General features: G+C 43.0%; 1 protein-coding gene across 22 annotated transcripts in view; it reads right to left on the reverse strand.

Annotated features, from left to right (window-relative positions):
* Positions 1 to 20060, reverse strand: part of cacna1aa (calcium channel, voltage-dependent, P/Q type, alpha 1A subunit, a) — a 78049-nt gene that overhangs the window by 37185 nt on the left and 20804 nt on the right. For 13 of the 22 annotated variants that reach the window (XM_047328183.1, XM_047328189.1, XM_047328185.1 and 10 more), the window contains 18 exons: positions 14661 to 14752; positions 13300 to 13452; positions 12797 to 12984; positions 10167 to 10270; positions 9838 to 9953; positions 8882 to 8926; positions 8688 to 8771; positions 7518 to 7724; positions 6797 to 6909; positions 6523 to 6635; positions 6253 to 6384; positions 5907 to 5979; positions 5436 to 5553; positions 4942 to 5009; positions 4658 to 4764; positions 2031 to 2081; positions 1036 to 1201; positions 117 to 748 (listed from right to left, as the gene is read on the reverse strand). In XM_047328183.1, coding sequence (XP_047184139.1) covers positions 117 to 748; positions 1036 to 1201; positions 2031 to 2081; positions 4658 to 4764; positions 4942 to 5009; positions 5436 to 5553; positions 5907 to 5979; positions 6253 to 6384; positions 6523 to 6635; positions 6797 to 6909; positions 7518 to 7724; positions 8688 to 8771; positions 8882 to 8926; positions 9838 to 9953; positions 10167 to 10270; positions 12797 to 12984; positions 13300 to 13452; positions 14661 to 14752 — 2562 coding nt within the window. The remainder of the gene's footprint in view (positions 1 to 116; positions 749 to 1035; positions 1202 to 2030; positions 2082 to 4657; positions 4765 to 4941; positions 5010 to 5435; positions 5554 to 5906; positions 5980 to 6252; positions 6385 to 6522; positions 6636 to 6796; positions 6910 to 7517; positions 7725 to 8687; positions 8772 to 8881; positions 8927 to 9837; positions 9954 to 10166; positions 10271 to 12796; positions 12985 to 13299; positions 13453 to 14660; positions 14753 to 20060) is intronic. The other 9 variants (XM_047328200.1, XM_047328201.1, XM_047328199.1 and 6 more) reach the window with 3 other exon arrangements.

Raw genomic sequence — 20060 nt, forward strand, 5'->3', positions numbered from 1 at the left:
ACAGACAACAGAAGAGATGATCATCATTACACCAAAACATCAGCTGAAGAGAATTTTGTGAATTTTTTTGCAATTGACTTTTGCATTACATCTACATCCACGTGCATTTAACATACTTCCTTCTATGCTGGCACATCCTCTTCCCCTCGCCCTCTGTTTGGTTGCCATGGCGATTTCTCCTCGGCCTCCGCTCACCGCCATCCCCAGCCCCCTCCTGCTCTCCTCCTCCTCCAACTCCGTCTACCCCTTTGCTCTTGTGTCTCCCCGTTTTTGCAGCACTTGCCCCGCCATCCTCACCGTCTTCAGCGATCTTTCGGTGTGACCTGGGCTTCCTGTGTTCCGACTGCCCCCCGCCTCGACTTCCACTCCGGGTGTGGTGATGGCGCCTGGACGGCCTCTCCTCCGAGCCCGGCCCAGGTATCACCGTAGCATCCAATCGGACGTGAGAGGAGTGGTGGTGGTGCTCACCTTTACGGCTCCGCTTGCTTTCTGTGGATTCCCCCCGCTCCAAGGGGGGTCTGACTGGACCCGAACCTCCTCCTCCACCCCCACCTACTTGTCCACTGTGCTCGTGGAGGCGGGTTTGTCTGTGGAGCTCGTCAGCAGGATGGTGCTGGCTGACGCAGAGGTCTGAATTGTTGGCAGTGGTCTTGTTGGTGTTGTTGTTCCGGTTCTCGTGGGGGTCAACCACCAAGGGTCGATCTAGGTGGGTTTTCATGTCTGGTCGGATGTTCCGTGAATAGTTCACCTGGAGAGGAGTGGATGGAGAGGCAGCCGAGAGGGAAAGATTTTATGTACAGAAGAGAGAAGAGGAGGAGCTGGAAATTTTGTCCAAGAAAAAACACTGCACCTATAGATTATGGTCAAATTTGGCATTATCCAGTGATTAGATTACCAATGGCAAATCTATTATTAATAAATAAACACCAGGTATGCAACATGTAACATAATTCATCATCATCATCAACATAATTGCCGTCACTTGTGTACACTGATACCACAAGTCTAGGGGCCTTTTTGTGCCTTGTCCTTTACATTGTTTTGCTCCTCCCTCCCTGTCCTTGCCTTCCAGCGGTCGTCAGGGTCCAGCTCGTTATAGAGGGCCTCGCGGCTGGATGCCAGAGTCTGCTTCCTCAACTCCTTGGTGCGTTGCTCCCACACCGACTTACTGAGTCCCTTGTTGTTCTTCTGTTGATCCTTACTGCAAAATGAAACAGGGTGGAGAGAGAGAGGAGGGGTACGGTGGCATTAGAGAGCCGTTGAGATACATACACCGCAGCGCAACTATACACATAAAGACGTGAGAAGGATGTGAAAACCAACACCAAAATATAAGTACATAAAATAGCCAGGACATGAAGACACACTGGGGGCCACAGACATTTAAAGGGTCATTTGTTTGGACCTATAAAACAATGTAGCTCAACGAAACAAGGTTCTGGGTGTCGACACAGCTTGCCAAAGCACAGGGCAAGACAGCCCCTCTTTGGTAAACCATGTTGGGACACATAAATGGAGGACAACACTGAGGCAAGGCCAGAATTTGTTGTAATGATCTAAAATTGACCCGCCTTATCTAAAATATTCATAATGTAATAGCTTCAGGCTTCATACAGGACAATGAGCCCAAATGGCACCTGAAACCCCACATGAGTGTAACTAGATGTGAGTAACGATGATTACAAGAAATCTGTTCTTGGCTAGACTGACCGAGTCTTTTAATCTACTTGATAGAGAAATGCCCAAATACTACGACAATCGACTTTAACTCCCACTTCTCTCGCGGCCCACAGTCCACCACTGTGAAGCAACAGCTGTACTGCCAGGTGCAGGCAACAGAAAAATGTAAAAAAAGAAATGAGGCAACACAAATAACAGCTAAAGAAAGCCAGGTATGTGATTCATAAAAGAGTTAAGAACAAGGGGAGAAAGTAAAAGAGGGTGTTCTCAAACACAAAGGAAAGCAAGGAATGGTTGTATAGTCAATAAACAGAAGGGATTCAGAAATGAATAAACAAATAAATAAATACCAGTCCAGAAAGGGGTCGGTAGCGTTGTGACACTCACTGTGTACTTTGTTGCTGAGGAGGGAAACAGCTGGTGAGTGAGATGGCACGAAAGAACAGAAGGAGGATTTCATTCCAAAATGGGCTTTCCATCCACCATTTAAAAGACAGCTACAGTCTACCCTGAAACATGGCGTCACTGTTCAAATAGAATGTGCTGTAAAAACCAAAAGCTAAAATGAGCAAATTACATTCCTGAGGTGCCAAAAAACGTGAACAAATCTGAATAAATGGGAACAGTTTTGCCAAAAAGATTTAGCATTTTGGAATGCAACCCATAACTCACAAACACACACACACAAACGCAAACATAACCTTACACTAACCATAAAACATGTCTTCACCTAAACATTTGCATTATATAGGGACTTCTTTTTTGTCCCCTTTAAGACAAGTCCCCATAATGGGACTGATTTAGGTCCCCACACGCACCCAGACATCCATCCACACACACACACACACACACACACACACACACATGAGCAAAGCACGCACGCACGCACGCACACCCCTCTACAGTTTGTTCCATCTCTGAATCTTTTTATTTTTCACTGTCCTCCTGTCTCATGAATTTCGTCTTCCTTGCATCACTCACTTGCCCAGCCCATCTTTTACAATATCGTTCTCCACTGACTCCTAGCTTCATTGCTGATGTTCCCATTTGTCTGCACAGTGTCTTTAATTAAAAAAAAAAAAAAACTCTCTAGCCCCCTTTCACGAATTGGTTTGCCCTTGTCATGCTTCAATATTTCAGCTCTATTTCAGACACTTCTTCTTTTAAATCTTGTATCCATCTTAAGAGCACACTGCCAGTACAAGTACAACGCTAGTATTCATGCACAGAAATATTGCACTTAAATGTGCTCATAAGCCAGTGATGAAAAGCGTACATCATACAAAGAGTTTACTACTAATGAGAACATGTTACCTTGCTAAAGAACATGCTTACAGTTTAGCGGGGTTAGTATACAAACATCACACGAGTTGTGAAAAAACACTATGATTAGACAACGGTAATGTGAGTAAAATCTGATTTGCTGAATTGCTCCTGGGTTCCTTATATCTGTTTAGATAACATTGATGTTTAAGGGTGCACTGTGTTGTCATCTCAGAGAACTGGTGTTGTGTAGCCTCACAACTGTTTCCCGTGTGTGTCGTGTAGCTCTCATGGCAGCCTACTGTCCCGAATCCACCACAGAAGATCTTCTTAAGAGATTCTTCATGCGCCACTGGTCCCAAAGTATAAAATCCTGCTCGGTAACATGTAGATATATCTGTCATATTTTATCCATATAGACAATGTGCAGGCAGCCAGTTTTGTGGGTAGACTTTAAGGCAAATACCCTCAGCAAGTGCGCTGCAGGATGCAAATGTAGCTTTGTAATTAAACCAAAACACACACACACGCACGCACACATAGGAACACACATTAACCTAACCTTACCCTAAACCTTGCTCTAACCGTAACACATGTCTTCACCTCAACCTTTTATGATTTGTGTTATGGGGACTTCCTTTTCCCCATAATTCCCCATAATGTCACTCATACACATTGCATATAACGTATTGAGAAATACATATTTAAACTTAATAGGCTAAAACAAACATTACTGATACACAGACACATATTCACACAGCACAGTGAAGTGAAGAACATTCAGCACATAAAAGTAACACCACGTGTGATTCACAAAATGATGAACACGTTATAGATAATTCAACACTTAGGCACATTTGTTTATTGTATCTGTGCGTGATCTGTGTGCAGTAATGTGTCTGTGTGTGTGTGTGTGTGTGTGCGTGCGTGTGTGTGTGTGTGTGTGTGTGTGTGATATAAAGTGGGCAAAGGCCGATATCAAAGCAGTAAAGGTCAGGACGGAGTGAACGTGTTGTATGTGGCTTGGGCTCACTGGTTGTGCTTTTTTCTTTTTCTTTTTTAACAGACAGTGTGGATTGTGTGCGTGTCTCTATGAGTGAACGTGTGTGAACTTTACCGGGAGTGAAAGGAAAGACCCCTGTGTACACAAAGGAAAAGGGATCAAAGACTCCGACTCTCCTTACCAGAGGAGGTCTGGCCTAGATCAATCCAACACTGGCGTGTGCGTGTGCGTGCGTATGTGTTTTAGTATGCACAAAAGAGTGTGACGAAGAGAAAGAGATGTAAAACAGAGAGAAGGGAAGGAAGGAGAAGCTGACAGAGGAGAGGAGAATACACGTTTTGGTTTATTTCTAAATTTACTGTTTGAAGTTTAAAAAAATGCACGACTACTTTTGATATAAAAAATGGATGATCCTTAATTCTGAAGAAAGAATATATATATATATGTATATTACAACTTTAACAACTTCTCTGAGGCTCATTGTGATGCACACGGCCCTTTACAATAGCATCACTAATTTAAACAGATGACAAATGAATTAATAACTTTTCTCAGAACAATTCTTTGTGTATGTTATGAATGCAGAGTATGGGCTTAACCCCTGAGTGAGTTTCTTTAAAGCTATGTGCCATAAAAAATTCCTGCCTGGTGTGAAAATGTTTTAAAATGGATACAAAAACAAGAGTGCAAGAGGAAGAGTCAGAAACTCACGCTGCAATGGAGAGGTTGGCCGCAGACAGTGGGCTGACTTCAGCCACCTCCTTGGCTTTCTGCAGGGCGATCTTCTGACTGGCGGCCTCCTCTTCCTCCTGTTCATCCTGCAGAGATGCACATTAAGAGGGAAAATCCAAAACAAGCAATGAATTGGTAGGGAATAATGTGAACGAAGGGAACAGACGGGGAGAGGAGCGTTACTTCCTAGTTTTTTGGGGAAATTAGAAAATAAATTTTGGTATTGAGATGTTAGTAAAAGTAAAACTGCACTGTAGTGAAACCTTGGTCAGTTCCTGTGCGTTGGCCAAATTATCCACAGCGATAGCCAAGAACACATTCAGGAGAGTGTCTGAACGCAGAGTTAAAGAAATCCAGCAAGTGGGAGTTTGTTTACAACATGCACAAACAGTAATTGACAAAAATGTGTGAATTACAGAAAGCACTATAAAACTTAAATATATGTGTCAACATCTTTGTGTGTAAATATGCATCTGCATTTGCGTAGCTGTGTATTCAGTCTGAGGTGAGCGACTAAAACTGAAGTGTATCTGCAAATGTCCTCATTTCAAGAACTACACAGTGTGTGTATGTGTTTGTGAGTGTGTGTGTGTGTGTGTGTGTGTGTGTGTGTGTGTGTGTGTGTGTGTGTGTGTGTGTGAGTGTGTGTGTGTGTGTGTGAGAGTGTGTGTGTGTGTGTGTGTGTGTGTGTGTGTGTGTGTGTGTGTGTGTGCTGTGTTCCGGCGTTCTTCTTCGCATTTCCACAGTCAAGGGATACAGTTGCCGAAAAGTGTGAGCACGATGAAGAAGACAGAGAAGGCCATGCCCTTGTTGACTCCGCCCTGAGACTTGATGCCGTCGTACATCACCATGTTCCAGTCCTCACCGGTCAGAATCTGAGACACACACACACACACACACACACACACACACGCAGTGATTGATGCTTTGTTATAGAGTACATACTGTACTGTACACCCAGACACAATATGAATTCATTTAAAATGCAAAAGTCAAAACACACACTCAGCTGCTCTCAGACATACACACACTCACACACACACCTTGAAACTGTAGAAAAGATTTAGCACAATTACGCTTCAGATGAATAAAAAATTGGAATACTACATTTTATATAATTTCCTTGTGTGTAAATCCTCTTTAGTCCTTTAATCGTTTAGTCATAATCCAGTCTCCCACCATTCGGCTTCCCTCCCTCCCCCTGTACAGTACATCATCTTCTGCTCACCTGGAACACTGTCATTATTGCTGCAGGGAAGGTATCGAAGTTGGTCGGAGGAGTGCCATTTTCAAAATTAAACCTATCAGGGGAAGAGAAAAAAAAAAGAATAGGAGAGAGAGTTGGAAAGGAGACGTGTGCGGACGAATGCAGAGGGGGAGAGGAAAGGAAAGGAGGGAAAATAAGAGCACAAAAGGCATCTCGCAAGCACAATAACTCTCTCCAAACAACTACTCTAAAATGATTTGGGCAATTAACAGAAATAAATCTTCTCCAAGAAAATGAAATGAGGACTATTAAAAAGGGAAGGAGAGGTAGGAGAGACGGAGACAAGGTAAAGGGAAACAGCACTGACTGTCCTCCGAAGAGCTGCATGCCCAGCAGGGCAAAGACGACTATGAAGAGGAAGAGCAAGAAGAGCAAGCTGATGATGGACTTCATGGAGTTGAGCAGAGATACAACGAGGTTACGTAAAGATGCCCAGTACCTGAAAAAATCAGAGACAGAAAGTATGTTTTTAGTTGAGGGTTGATATGACTATAATATTGGGTCTTTATATGAATAGACGAGATAATAAGAATGTTATTATATTATTATATTATTATTATTATTATATCTGACTCACTTGGTGACTTTGAAGATCCTCAATAACCTGAGAGCTCGTAGCACACTGATGCCAAACGATGTGCCGGGCTGGATGATGGACCACAGCACTTCAAATATGCTGCCACATATCACCTAATACAAACACAAGCATGTGGTTATTCATATGAGCACATAATGTTCACACGCCAGCAAATCATCAACGCATTTTTGTTTGTGTGTGTATTGTGAGGTCTAAGTGCTTGTATGTGTGTGTGTGTGTGTGTGTGTGTGTGTGTAGGGGGACGACGACTCACAATGCAGTCGAAGCAGTTGAAGGAGGAGTTGAGGTAGGCCTGTTTGCCCAGGCCATACATCTTTACAAACATCTCTGTCAAGAATATCCCCAGGAAGATGAATTCAGCAAAATCTACACGCAGGGAGGAAGACGAGAAGTGAGAAGGAGAAAAAATAGCGGTAATTCTTGTTCTTTAAGTCACTAAAGACATTTTCTCACACATGCTCCGTCTTTCACGGTGTTGTTTATGTTGCCCTGGCTACACCATTTGGTTGAAGTATAAACCAGTGAAGTACTCTTTATCCCATAACATCAAAATGAGTCTGAATCACAGAGTGGTTTAGTCTGTAACACAAATCAAATTCATTCTTTTGTGACAGACGTGTGTATACTGATGCATTCTCTAGATCTATCTATAGATCTTCTCTAGATCTATCAATAGATCTATCTATATTTTATCCAAACACTGGTCTAATGCTTCCGAATATAAAATCAATTTATCCTCATTTCAAGTATTTGTGCATCTCTATGTGTATATGTACTGTATACATGTTCAGCTACAATGTGTGCGAGAGGATATGGCTTGTTTGGATGCGCTCCGTCATGGATTTAGTCGCATTTTTTGCTCACCCACTCCCTCTCAGTAATCTGCCATGAGAGCAGTTGTGCATTTTGTAGAGATAATCTGTGCGTGCTTGCACCTAAGTATGCATGTATCCCCCCGCCTCCGCACTACTCACTCAGAAAATCCGAAAGTGGTTCCGGCTGGTCATAGTGGACCACAGCCACGCACATTGTGTTGAGGCCCACCAAACACAGTACGGTCCAGTAGAAGGCCTGCGACTTGACAATGTGTCGGATCAAGAAGCGCAGCCGTCGCTCCCGCCGCTTGAAAGTGGATCCCTCGAGCTTGGAGCTCTTCAAGCTGGCACGGGCAAAAGGTGAACCTGGAAGGGTAAAGCAGGGTACATGCTATATGATCATATGAACAGTGGAGTTTGCAGTGAGTTAGTGGGATAATTGTGTTCATCTAGAATCTGGGGAAAGTGAAACTGCACACTGAATAAATGTAGGCACTAAAGCTGTGAATATTCAAGTTTGTGGTGCACATATGAAGAACGCAGCATGAGATTGTGTGGGTCAGATGTGTTCATAACGGCAGGAACATTTCGGGAACATCCGGGCGAGGGGTGGCGCCTGGGTAGAGCGCCCACACACTTGCCATTTAATCTTTCCCTGATGATTTTGCTGCTGTATTCTTACATGGGCTCACTATGACATTTTCTGGAAATTTCACTAGGGGGCTGGCAGGAAAAGCTCAGGAAAATGTTCAGAACATTTGGGTTCCAACAAACAGCCCCTCACGAAGAATTCGTGACAATGTTCGGACCTGATTGCATGTCTGAAAGCAGCTTATGTAACAAGATCATACACGTGAATGTTTTCTACTTGAGCAGATACAATAATGATGACCCGCACAGTACAGTAGGTGATATAGGTTCAGTGTTTCCGTGACATTACAGGCCGATACAGCAGACAAATGTCAAGCAGATTGTACTTTCTGTTGTGTTGACCAAAATATGTGAATGTCCAGCACTTCACGTACAGTATATAACCACGCAGAAGCTTTGGATGAACAGGCTGGAGAAAGATGGGTCGGAGGGAGAGAAGAGGGATGAGCGAGTGTTGGTCAGCGAGAGGAAAGGTGGAAAGATGAGCGGGATTAAGGACGGGAGAAAAAAAGCGTAATGCGAGCAGAGGAGAGGGAAGGAGGAGGAGGGAGAACAGGGTCAGGTAATGCTGATATGCAAGATAAGATAGCATCTGCTTGTACCTGTGGTTTGCCTTTGAGCTTGTGTGTGTGTGTGTGTGTGTGTGTGAGGGAGAATAGGTACATGAAGCCATCTTACCAACGGCCAGATCTCCCTCTCCTTCCTCTGGGTTTAGAAGCTCAGCTTTGCTCTTATGGTTCTTTGTGGCTCTCCTACGGGACCCTTTTTTAGGAAATAAAACAACAACAAAAAAAACAACATGTGTTCACTCTATGACTATTGGATATACAAAATGTATTTAGTATAATAAAACAAAGTACAACAGTTCATACCATCATAATCATTTTCATTCTCATCGTCCGCCAAGATGACCTCTTCTACAGAAGACACACAAATAGAAATGTAAATACAGTACATAGTCACATTAAATGAAGACTTCCACAATATAATTAGATTGTTTTATTCATTATAAACTGTCATTTCTAATTCTAATTACAACTAGGGGGAAAAAACTGACTTTGGCCTGCACCTGGGCTTGTTGCTCATCTCCTCTGTTTTTTTTTTTTTTAGCTTCCTTGTTTTTATGTAGATTACTGTATCTTTTCAAGAAGATCAAAGGTCTGCCCTTTCTATCTGCCCCTTCATCTGCTCCTTCTAGTATCCAACATGCAACTTTCCATTCCTCTTATCTTCTCTCCATCTCCCCTGCCCTCAGCACACGGCGCCCAGTGAAAAGACAAGAGAGAGGAAGAGAACTAAAGGGCAAAGGCTGCTTTTAATCCTTGCCAGTGCAATGCTAATCAAGGCGGTTCACTTATATTCAGCCGTGGGGTTGTGGGTCGGGATTGTACAGGGATCAGTTTGCCTGAAAGTGCACTACTTCACTCCTACAAAAGCAGAAATTATTTTTTGTAAATGCATTGCACGGGAGATCATTTATGTTAGCAGGTACATGATGCAATACAACATGTTTTGGTTTTTTTGCAACTGAGGCTTGATATTTTACAGTTTAACCATACACTTTGTTTTAAATATTGATAAATAAAAAGAAAACACAAATACAAACAAATGTATGGTTAACTTAATAAAAAATAACTAAACATAAAACATCTTTTCTCTATTGTTTATTCAGTAAAGTAGAAGCTTTTATACCAGTGCATATCGGCAAACATAAAAGCCAATACTGATATGTCCGTGAAAGGCTAATATCGGTCGATTTATTTGATCGGGCTCTAGTTCCTTCGTGTGTGTCTGTGTGCGAAAGTCTACACAAACACTTTGTACACACCAGCTTTGCAGATCCACTCCAGGTAACCATTAAGTTCCCTTTCAATCTGCTGCTGTCTTCTGAGCTTCAGGAACTCACTCCGGTTCTCCACACGCTCTCTCTCTTTGGCAAACTCCCTGCAGACACACACACACGGACACACACACACACACACACACGGACACACACACACACGGACACACACACACCACGCAATGTTAGTGTCTACACATTTAACGCAGACATTTCAAAATTGGTGAGATTATTCACGTGTATTGGATGAAAGTTTGCAAACGAACAACCTTCACGCCACCTCTGTCAAACCCATTCTCTCTCACAAGGACACTTACCCTGACAGCACACCGAGCACCAGGTTGAGCATGAAGAAGGAGCCGATGATGATGAGGGGGATGAAGTACATCCAGTTCCATGCACTCCCTGAGGCATCGTTGCTCTGGAGACATGCACGCACACACGCACGCACACAAATTAGACAAAGTAATCAATGCTTTGCTCGTTATAACAGTGCACCTAAAGAGAAGTTAGGCTAACAGACAATTCACTTGGTGAACTGTTTATTCAAATGAGGACTGGGAAATTCACCACAACTCAAAATGACCAAAGATCAGTCTGACGGAGACATGTTACATTTTTAATATGACTCTGTCAAAGAATATAGGTATTTATAATATTACCAGCTTACAGTGGGCTGTGGGCTGCTTGAAAATACATGGACAAAAATCAGAAGAACTGCTGCTGCATATTGGTGAGTGTTTTGGCTCGTCTGTGATCAAAGTTAAGGGCACATTGATGTCCGTCTTAACGCCCCTGCAGAAATATCGATATTATGTAATTTATTAGGCAAACTTCTCAACTTTAAGATGCATTTGCAGCATTTGCATCCCGGTGCTCTACTGTGCTGTCCTTAATGCTCAGTCTCATTTAGGGTGACCATTAAGTTTGCAAATTTGCATTAAACTCATGTAACACAACAAGGCAGTTTGGCCGTTAAAAAAAGATGGTGGCCGGTGCACTCAAGTGCTGTCCACTGCTGTTGGAAATATAAACAACAGCAGGGCAGACATGACTTTGCTTTAAGTCATCTCAATAAGTAAATGCATATCTGCCACTCTATTTAGCTGCTCAGAGTGAATAATGTATAAGAAATGGTTTGCTCTCTTCCTCTCCGTCTCTACCATCCTCCCGCCCGGACTCTCCTTCCATTTTCTTTAGTCACTCCTCATTGTCTTCGCAATTCCATTTGCATCATCTTTGGAAGCCCTTCCTCCTGCCTTTACCGACAGCATTTGATTTCATTTCAATGCTGGCTCATTCATTTTTATTCTTTCCTTCATTTCTTCCTCCCTGCTCTCTTCCTGTCTCTGTGCAATCCCTCCATTCACCCTCTCAGTCACCAATCAGACTCTACATTGATTCTTCATTTTTTCGCCTCCAGACCTCTTTTCCACTTTGTGCTCTTTTTCTCAAAGACTCCCTCTCTCTCCCTCCCTCCCACCATCGTCCTCCATCTTTCCTTCTTCCCTGCATGTACGCTGGTATTGCTGCTGTGTACCCAATGCACCGCAGACCCTTTTTTCTACCATTAAACTTTTATCGCTCCCCTCCCCGGCAGCTGCAAGAATAACTTAGACTGAACAGGCCCTTTTAAATATAGAGCAGCGCCGGGAAGAAGGGACAGCGAGTGAGAGGGACAGACAGGAGAAGGAGGGGAGGAATGAAGAAGGAGAGAGGAGGGAGGATTAGAAAGAAAGAGAAAAAAAGGAAGAAAGAAAAAAAGAAAGAAGAGCAATAAGAGCAAGAATGTGATTGACTGAGAGGGAGAGGGAAAGGGAAAAGAGATGACTACTGTATAGTCACACTAGAAGACCCTCATCTACCTCTGGTCTCCATGGCAACCGTTGCCAATGACAGCAGGGAACTATTCAGTCTTGGGCATTAGCGATGACACCAAATGAACAGTGTGCACAGGTGAAAGTCCCTGGGCGTTTTAACGCTTGAATTGTATTATCTTTATGAGACAAAAAAAATAATCTTGGGTGCTTGGGTTGCGCAGGCTTGGACTTGAGATTGAAAAGACTACTGTGACAATTGAAAACCATGTCGGGGAAACACAAGGTCTAAATTCATCCGCATTTGACTACATATCTTATTTTTCTTTTCAGATATTGCGAGGCAGTTTCATCTACACAAAATGGCCACCCAGTAATAAAATTTAAATATGCGAATCAAACAAAAGGGGTTTATCCCTTAAAAATGGGGTCCACGCGGCAAACAATTAAATACTGTATAATTTCCACAGTGAAATAATAATTAATTGAAAATATGAGTATTGACTAATTAACTCATTAATTGGCATTTGGCGCTGAAGCCAATCCTGGACAAGGACTGACAGTTTTTGCATTCAGCGATTAACATCTTCTTCACATATTCTTGCCTAAACCTACATGCACAGAGACCTGGGTCCACCCAAAGCCCATGTACGGGCTCAGATCCAAGTTTCCTGCCATCACATGGATCAGGGTTGGGTCCAGTTCTACTGCTGCGGGTCACCGATCTGTTTAACCTTATGTGTAACACCCAACAGGATGCAAGAAGCTCCAGCTGTGCTGAGACAGCACTGATCACGGTGGAAGTGCCGTGTCTGCGTGAAGTGGATTGTAACGTACAACATTGTTAGAATTAGAATGAGAAAGAAAAGATGCCACAACGAGTTGAGAGACGTCAGAGGCAGAGCAGAGCCGAGCGGAGGCGCACGGCGAAGATGTACGAGTGAGTTCCCCCAACCCTGCTCAGGAGGTGAAGGGTCAGAGGGCAGAGGTCAGACTCGTCTCGGAGAGCACAGAATGATAGCAAATTCGCTATGCCAACATTAGCAGCTGTGGCAACCAACGGGCAATCGTTATTACAGTTCAACAGGGGCAAACGGTCGAAGCCAGAGACAACGTTCAGCGGTACATACATAGTAGAGCAGGTCGGTCCAGCCCTCCATGGTGATACACTGGAAGACGGTGAGAATAGCAAACAGGATGTTGTCGAACTGGGTGATGCCATAGTTTGGTCCCTGCCAGTATTTTCTACACGTGGTGCCATCTGGACACAGCCGTGACGGAAGCTCTGTCCCACATGGAAACTCTTCTCGGATCTCACCTAAACATGGGTGGAGGTGGAGGTGGGGTAGTTTAAAACATAAGGAAGGCAAATGATGATATGCTGCTAGTGTCCATTTGCTCTAACTAGTATTTTGTGGCTTAATTTTTGGAATGAAATATGTAAAGGAAAAGGCCACATAAGGTACTAATGACACAGCAAAATGGACTCTACTTGATCTACTTGAATTGTATAGGCATTTGAGAGTCATCCTAAATACTCAATAGGTCACAGTTGTTATTTAAAGTCTTCCTCGACCAGTACAATACAGATGCAAACAGTTACGCACACTCGGAGACACACTAGCTCCTTTACCTGTGTGATTGTCGAAGCAGGTTGTGTGGAATTTGCCCATGTAGAACTCCAGGCCGATGATGGCGAACATGAGGATGGCGAAGAAAAGCAGCAGGCCAATTTGCAGCAGAGGAATCATGGCCTTCATGATGGATTTGAGCACCACCTGTAAGCCTTGGAGAAGACAGCGTGCACAGTGTTAAGATTTTAAGAATTATCATTATGTTGCACATCACCAATTTCAATTTTTTATTTCAACCATCAGGAGTAAGTACAGGGATCATTTAACTGTTTAACTAAATAAACATAGATACCATCACTCTATCACTACATCACACCCGTGCGCCAGATCTCTAAAGCTGCTTTCATCAGGCACGGTGAAGTTCTGACATTTGTTTCTAAGGGGCTGTAGGCAAATGTCGGTCCGTACATTTTCCCGAACTTTTCCTGCCACCCGCCGAATAAAATTACAGTAAAATGTAAGTGCGAGCCCATGTGAGAAAACAGCTGCAACATTCACACCAAGTGAGTGGGCGTCTCGATGGGCGTAAACAGAAACAATGTTTTTCATAGTGGAATTATTGTCATTTCCTGCCTCGTGCTTGCTTTACCAAGGTTAAGAATGTTCTGGATATGTTCCTGCTAGTGTGAACGCTTCTGACTCGGACAATCTCCTGCTTGCGGGTCATCATATGTGAAAGACAAACTCCGGAAAATGTCTGAAAACAGCTTCAGATTACACTTTTAACCATTTGTGAACCCGGTGGACAGGCACCCTGTTACCAGTGTTCGATGGAGGGGTTGAACCTGTGATCACACAATATTGTCAGTAAAGTAATACATGTTTAGTTGAGTTTATATAAACCATAACCAAGGTTCTTTAGTATATGTGTTTTCTTACAAATGAAAAGTTTCAAAGACAAAACTCTCTGTTGAACGTTAATTCAATGACAAAGATTGTTTTGTGGAAACTGGTCAAATTTCTAATGCACAATCACACATCGTAATGGAACTCTAATTTGGATTTCACAGGAAGCTTAGGGACTTTAATGATGAGTAAGCCTTGGTTTGCCTGTTCAGCCCTGTAGTGGAGTCAAAGCTATTAATAACACTGCAGTGTTGCTGAACACCACTGCCACTATAACATTTAAAAACGGGAGCAGAGTGAATAGAAGAACCACTTTTGCAGGAACACTTTGGGTGCATTATGCAGGAAAAAACACAGAAGCTGCATAAAGCCTTGACACAAAAATGCGTCTGTTTGCTATTTTCATCCGCCAATAAAACCCGGAACTGTTCTCCACTTAAAAAGATTCCTCATTTTCTCAGCTGCCAAGGAAGTGTCATGCACGTCATACTCCAGATGAAGAGGTTTGACTTACTGGGAATACCGGAAACCAGTTTGAGGGGCCTCAATACTCTCACAGCCCTGAGGGTCCGCAAGTCGAAATCTGAGCCCACTGTGGACAGGATCCTAAAGGGAGGGAGACAAAATGCACAGAAGTGTGCGTACAGGCAATTAATGTTTAAGCTAGTCAGGCCACACACCAGCGCACGCACACGCACACACGCGCACACACGCACACACACACACACACACACACACACACACACACACACACACACACACACACACACACACACTAGATCATTAGAAGCAACTGGGTGAACACTGTATGTAAATCCTGCAAGAACTAATCAATAGAGCTGACAAGTGAAGAAGGACTAAGCAGTGTGTAGGGATGTGAGAGGGACCATAAAATGGGAGAGAGGAAGAGCGATGGGGAGGAGAGGGAACATGGGAGGACAAAGGGGGGGGGGGGGCGAAGAGAGAGAGAGAGAGAGAGAGAGAGAGAGAGAGAGCACTGGCAGATGGGAAGAATCAGAGATGCTGACTTGCCTATTTCTGCTTATTTATAATCTTGGAACATTTATTTGATTTCTCTTCGAGCAGCCACCAGACTGCAGTGTAACCATGTCGCGGCCTGTGCAGCTTCGGCAGCACCTGTGTCGCCGCTCATCATCTGAATAGACAGTTGTAAACCGCAAAGTGTGTAGGGGCGTACTTGAGAGGGTTAAGATGTTCCCTATGTGCCGCCAGACTTCCAGTCAGTACCCTCGTCTGACGCACACTGTGAATCATCCTCCTTCCCACTTCTCTCTCTCTATCTCTCTCTCTCTTTTGTTCTGTTTCTCTGACACATTTCCACTTTCCTCTGTTCCGCCAAGAGGCCCAGTGACACAGCAGAGCCTTAATCACAGGTTTGAAGTCAGCCCGCTTTGCTTGGAAACCTGCAATATTGGCAAGAAGTGAAAAGTAACACCACCCCGGGATCTATGAATACAGGTATACTCAGTTGTGGTTTTGAATGCAGCATATCATTACCAGCAAAGCCCCCCCCCCCCATCCCCCCAACCCAGTGGCAGGTGCTCCATCACTAGTGTAGGCTGGGGTCCTTGTAATGACATTGTGTGATATCAAATGCCTCATCAGAGGCCGACTTGTAACTGAGAGGTTCCTGGTTTGCTCACGAGGCGTTACTGTACTTCAGCTGCACGTGTAGCCACAACATCATGGCAACTAAATGAATCCTATATCCTGCCACTTTCGTAAGACATACAAAATATCTTCATAAAATATTGAGAGTAATATTAATTAGAGCTGGACCTGCAAATGATCACATGCATTTAGATAATATTCAAATGAGCTTGTTGCCGATATAACGTAGCATGTATTGCAACCAATAATTAAAAATCATTTGCAAGTACTCAAATGCAAAGATATGTTTGAAATTGCGTCGCAGTTTGTCTACCAGGGAACGATGGCTAGTACTGTATGATTTGACAGTTACATGTTCCACTGGGCACACAATATGTTGATGACAATTTCCAATAAAAAAAATTCGGGGATTCTTATAGAACATGAAAGACTCCCCTAGCTAGGTACCAACGAAAAAACAAAAATGGAACCAATGCATGCTGCTTTAACAACCAAGTAGGTTATGTTGTTTTGATGTCTGTTAGTAGTTAATCTTAAAAATGTGTTAATGGATTTTAAATTTGCTGAAAATTGAAACATTAACACTGAGGGCTCTATTATAGAAACAAACTAAGTGCACGGTCTAAAGCATATGGTGAATTCAGGGCGTGTCCGGATCCATTTGGGTCAAAAGGATTGTACTTAGTCTCTTAATTAATGGCTGTGTTTTGTGTGCAACATGCAATAACCCAACCTGCGTGCCGTCTCTCATTCCCTTTAAGAGCCAGACGCGCTTGCACCTTGGTTGATTGCTATGATGGTGCATTAGTAAGAGAGATCGCTTCTCTGCAGCAGAGGAAACAGAAGGTAAAGCATGCAAGCAGACCATCTGTGTGTAACGGGCAGAGTGCATACGTGTCGTCTATGCAGGCACATCCTACTATCATGATGATGAGTCCCTTAAAGGCCACTTTTAATCCCAGATCCCTTGTATATGCCAAATGTATGTAAAAAAAAAACAAAAAACAATATCATAGTAGTTAACTTGAAAATCCTTGTCTTTTCTCTTTGTGTAAACGGTTCCAAAAGTTTCATGACTAATCACGCACTCAGAAGCGTTTACTAATTTGGTGTCCGATGAAAATGCACTGCTGCTGGGGTAGGACCTTGGCTCGAACAAAGTCGGACTCACTCCAAAAACAATTTGATCGTGGTCGTCATCTTCCTCCGTCGCATCCACGTCAATTTCCCCCCATGGCTTTGTTGCTTTCCTGGAAACACGTTAATATGCGGAATCAAGTACTCCGTTTCACAGAGACTTAAAAAATCACAGTGAAATACTGCACCGCTGACTTCAGACCAGGTTTGTTTGGTCAACCACGCAATTGCTTTTCATTGCCTCAAGACAGCAATTCTCCAACAACGTGCCTGACCACAGGCCAATGGGTGCTCAGATGGGTGCAAGTGCATTTGCTATTTAAACAATGTGGGAGCTGAACGGTTAAATGTCAACTGCATCGGTATGAAACTAGCAAAAAGACTTGTGTTTGGCGCCGCTTTGCACCGAGTGTTAACGTAGAGCCGAGATTTAAAAGAAAAAAGGAAAAGATTAAAGATGATATTTTTCATTTTAGATAGGGTATTATTTTTGCAATAAAAGTCTCTTAAGATTTTTATCAAAAAAACATTAAATTGATTTTAGTACAAAAAATGTTATCTTGATAATATTTAATAATCACATTATTGTCCCATCACTTACAGTATCGCCTGATACAAATGAATTTCAGAATGATTTACATATTGCTTTGACTGTTATGCTACTAACAGGCATGTAGTAGCTTTCTGTCTATTCACGCTGGATGCATGCATGTATTGTATTACTCTGCGAAATGTTGCGTTTAGATAAATGCAAAGTGATATTTTTAAGAGCAAAATATTGCTGAGAACTCTCATTTCGGAGGGATGTTAGAGTGCAGGCTCAGCTACACAACAACACCCACAAAGGTATAAGGACTTAATGCTTTGCTCAAGACCACATTAGCCTAGAGGAAAGCTGCATTGATGCAATTGAGGACGGCATTAAAGGGAGAGGGGGAAGGTGATAGAGGAAAAGAGGCCAAATTACAGTATGTGGTACACAAGGGGAAAAAGAAAAGCAATGAATATAAACAGTGGAAAGAAAAGAGAATTAAAAAAGAAAAGAATGAACAAGTAGCAAAATCCAGACAGAGACAGACAAGACAATGATTAGCAAGTTGTTTTCTTTTCAAAACAGTATCAAGCTTAAAGGAAAAATATTTATGCTTTAAATGGAGGTGAATGGGCGTGAATGCATGTCAAAAAGGAATAATCTGCATTTCCACCTGGTAATACAGAGTACAGTAACACACACATACACAAACAAGGTAAACGAGTACCTCTTTGTGTGTGGGTATGCAACACAGTATCCACTTGAGTAAAACCCTCAAGTAACAATGGCGATGATGACAATGATGACGATGGTAATAGTGATGATGAAGAGAGTGATGAAGGAATCAGTTTCTCAACAGCATCCGCTGGCACAAACAGTCAGTGTCACTGCGACGAGGCAGTTCCTCATTCACACCGTCTCCACGGTGACTGGATCCTTTCTCATTCATAAGTGTTTCCATGGCAACAGAGACCTTGGCTCATTGATAGAATCTCTGTATCACCTTGGTAACAGGGCCAAGGGAGGAGCCTGATTGATTGTTTTCCTCCCCTGCTCTTCTCTCTTTTAATGTAAATGTATCGCACGTCAAGACAAACACGCATGTACACACACACACACACACACACAGCCAAACGCAGATGATAAAAACCATACAGACGCACACATCGGTACCACACACTTCTGGTTGTGGTTGGAGATCAAACATATCAAGTCTGAATATTTTTTTCACGTATGCACACTGGAAAGTAGGTCATTTGGAGCATCCAATGGAAAGCATTTTTTTTTTCTTGTCAGGGAGAGAGATGCTGTCTTCACCACATCTTATACACTCCAGACTAAACACACACAGACCTGCATGTTATCCTGAGGAACACGCATGATTCCTGGGAATCACATTAAGCAACATTGCTGTTACACAATCTCCCCACTGGCCCGTCCTCTCAGGAATCCAACACATTATACAAACACAATCTTTTTTTGGTCCGCTCCCTCCGTCTGCTTTCCCGCTGACTTCAGCGAAATGTGGCTAATTATCTTTGTCCACATCACTGACCAACCTGCTCCATCTCTCCTCCAAACTCTCAGCATTTCTTGCCTCTTTGCTTTCATCTGCTACCAACTATTTCATATTTAATGTATCTGCATTATCTTGAATGCGCTCTCATAATAACATCATGTAAAGTGAAAGAGCATTGTTAGTAACATTCATTGAAAGATTTTGCCAATTAAATTCTGTTGTTGTTGATTTCCAGTTCACTGACAGGCAGGTCGCAGCATTCTTCCTCCTCTTCACAACCAATTCAAAAACACATGAACAAGTAAACGAGGAGGAGGCACAGAGGGGAGGATGAAAAGCAAGAACAGCTATAAACTAAGGGTAATTGGACTAATAATCAATAGCGGGCATAAAAAACAACCAGCTTATCCCCACTGCCAAGTCACTCGGGTAATTTACAACAACAAATAGGTCAACACGCGCGCACACACACTCTCTCACACGCTGGTGCACAGGAGCATGGGTGGATGCAAATCCACTGAAATCCAACAAGGATGTAGAGTGAATGGCCAATCTATCAGTACATGTTAAGTGCCATTTGTGTTCGTCTTTGTATGTGTTGAAGAGAGCGCCTGCAAGTGCACTAAGGGGTGAGTCGGAAACAGGAAGGAATGTTTGAAGTGGAAATGTGTGTGTGCGTGCTCTGGTCAGTGTGCTATCAAAGTTTGTGGCAAGAGGTGTGTGGAAAGGCCAGGTAACCTTTCATCTTCAAAGCGCCGCACGGCTAAAAACACAACGGCTATTCATAGAGGGCTCAACAAAGACTCTGTGTGTGTGTGTGTGTGTGTGTGTGTGTGTGTGTTCTAGGTATTACTCATTGTATGGGGACCCTAAATCTGCTTACACAGGTACCTCATGTACAAAAGGAAGTCTCCATAATGTAAATAATTAAAAGTTAAAGGGGCAGTAAACAATTATTTTTTTTTTGTAAAATTCAGGGCATATTTCTTCAAGGTCCGCTAGCTGTCAGTTCTGTGTGCCCTGAAAAAATAAATTATTCGGCTCTGTCAATTGAAAACAAAAATAAATGGTGCGGGCTGCACCACAGATCCCCG

Source organism: Scophthalmus maximus, chromosome 17 (assembly GCF_022379125.1).
Source record: "Scophthalmus maximus strain ysfricsl-2021 chromosome 17, ASM2237912v1, whole genome shotgun sequence".
In the NCBI taxonomy this organism is placed as follows: Eukaryota; Metazoa; Chordata; class Actinopteri; order Pleuronectiformes; family Scophthalmidae; genus Scophthalmus; species Scophthalmus maximus.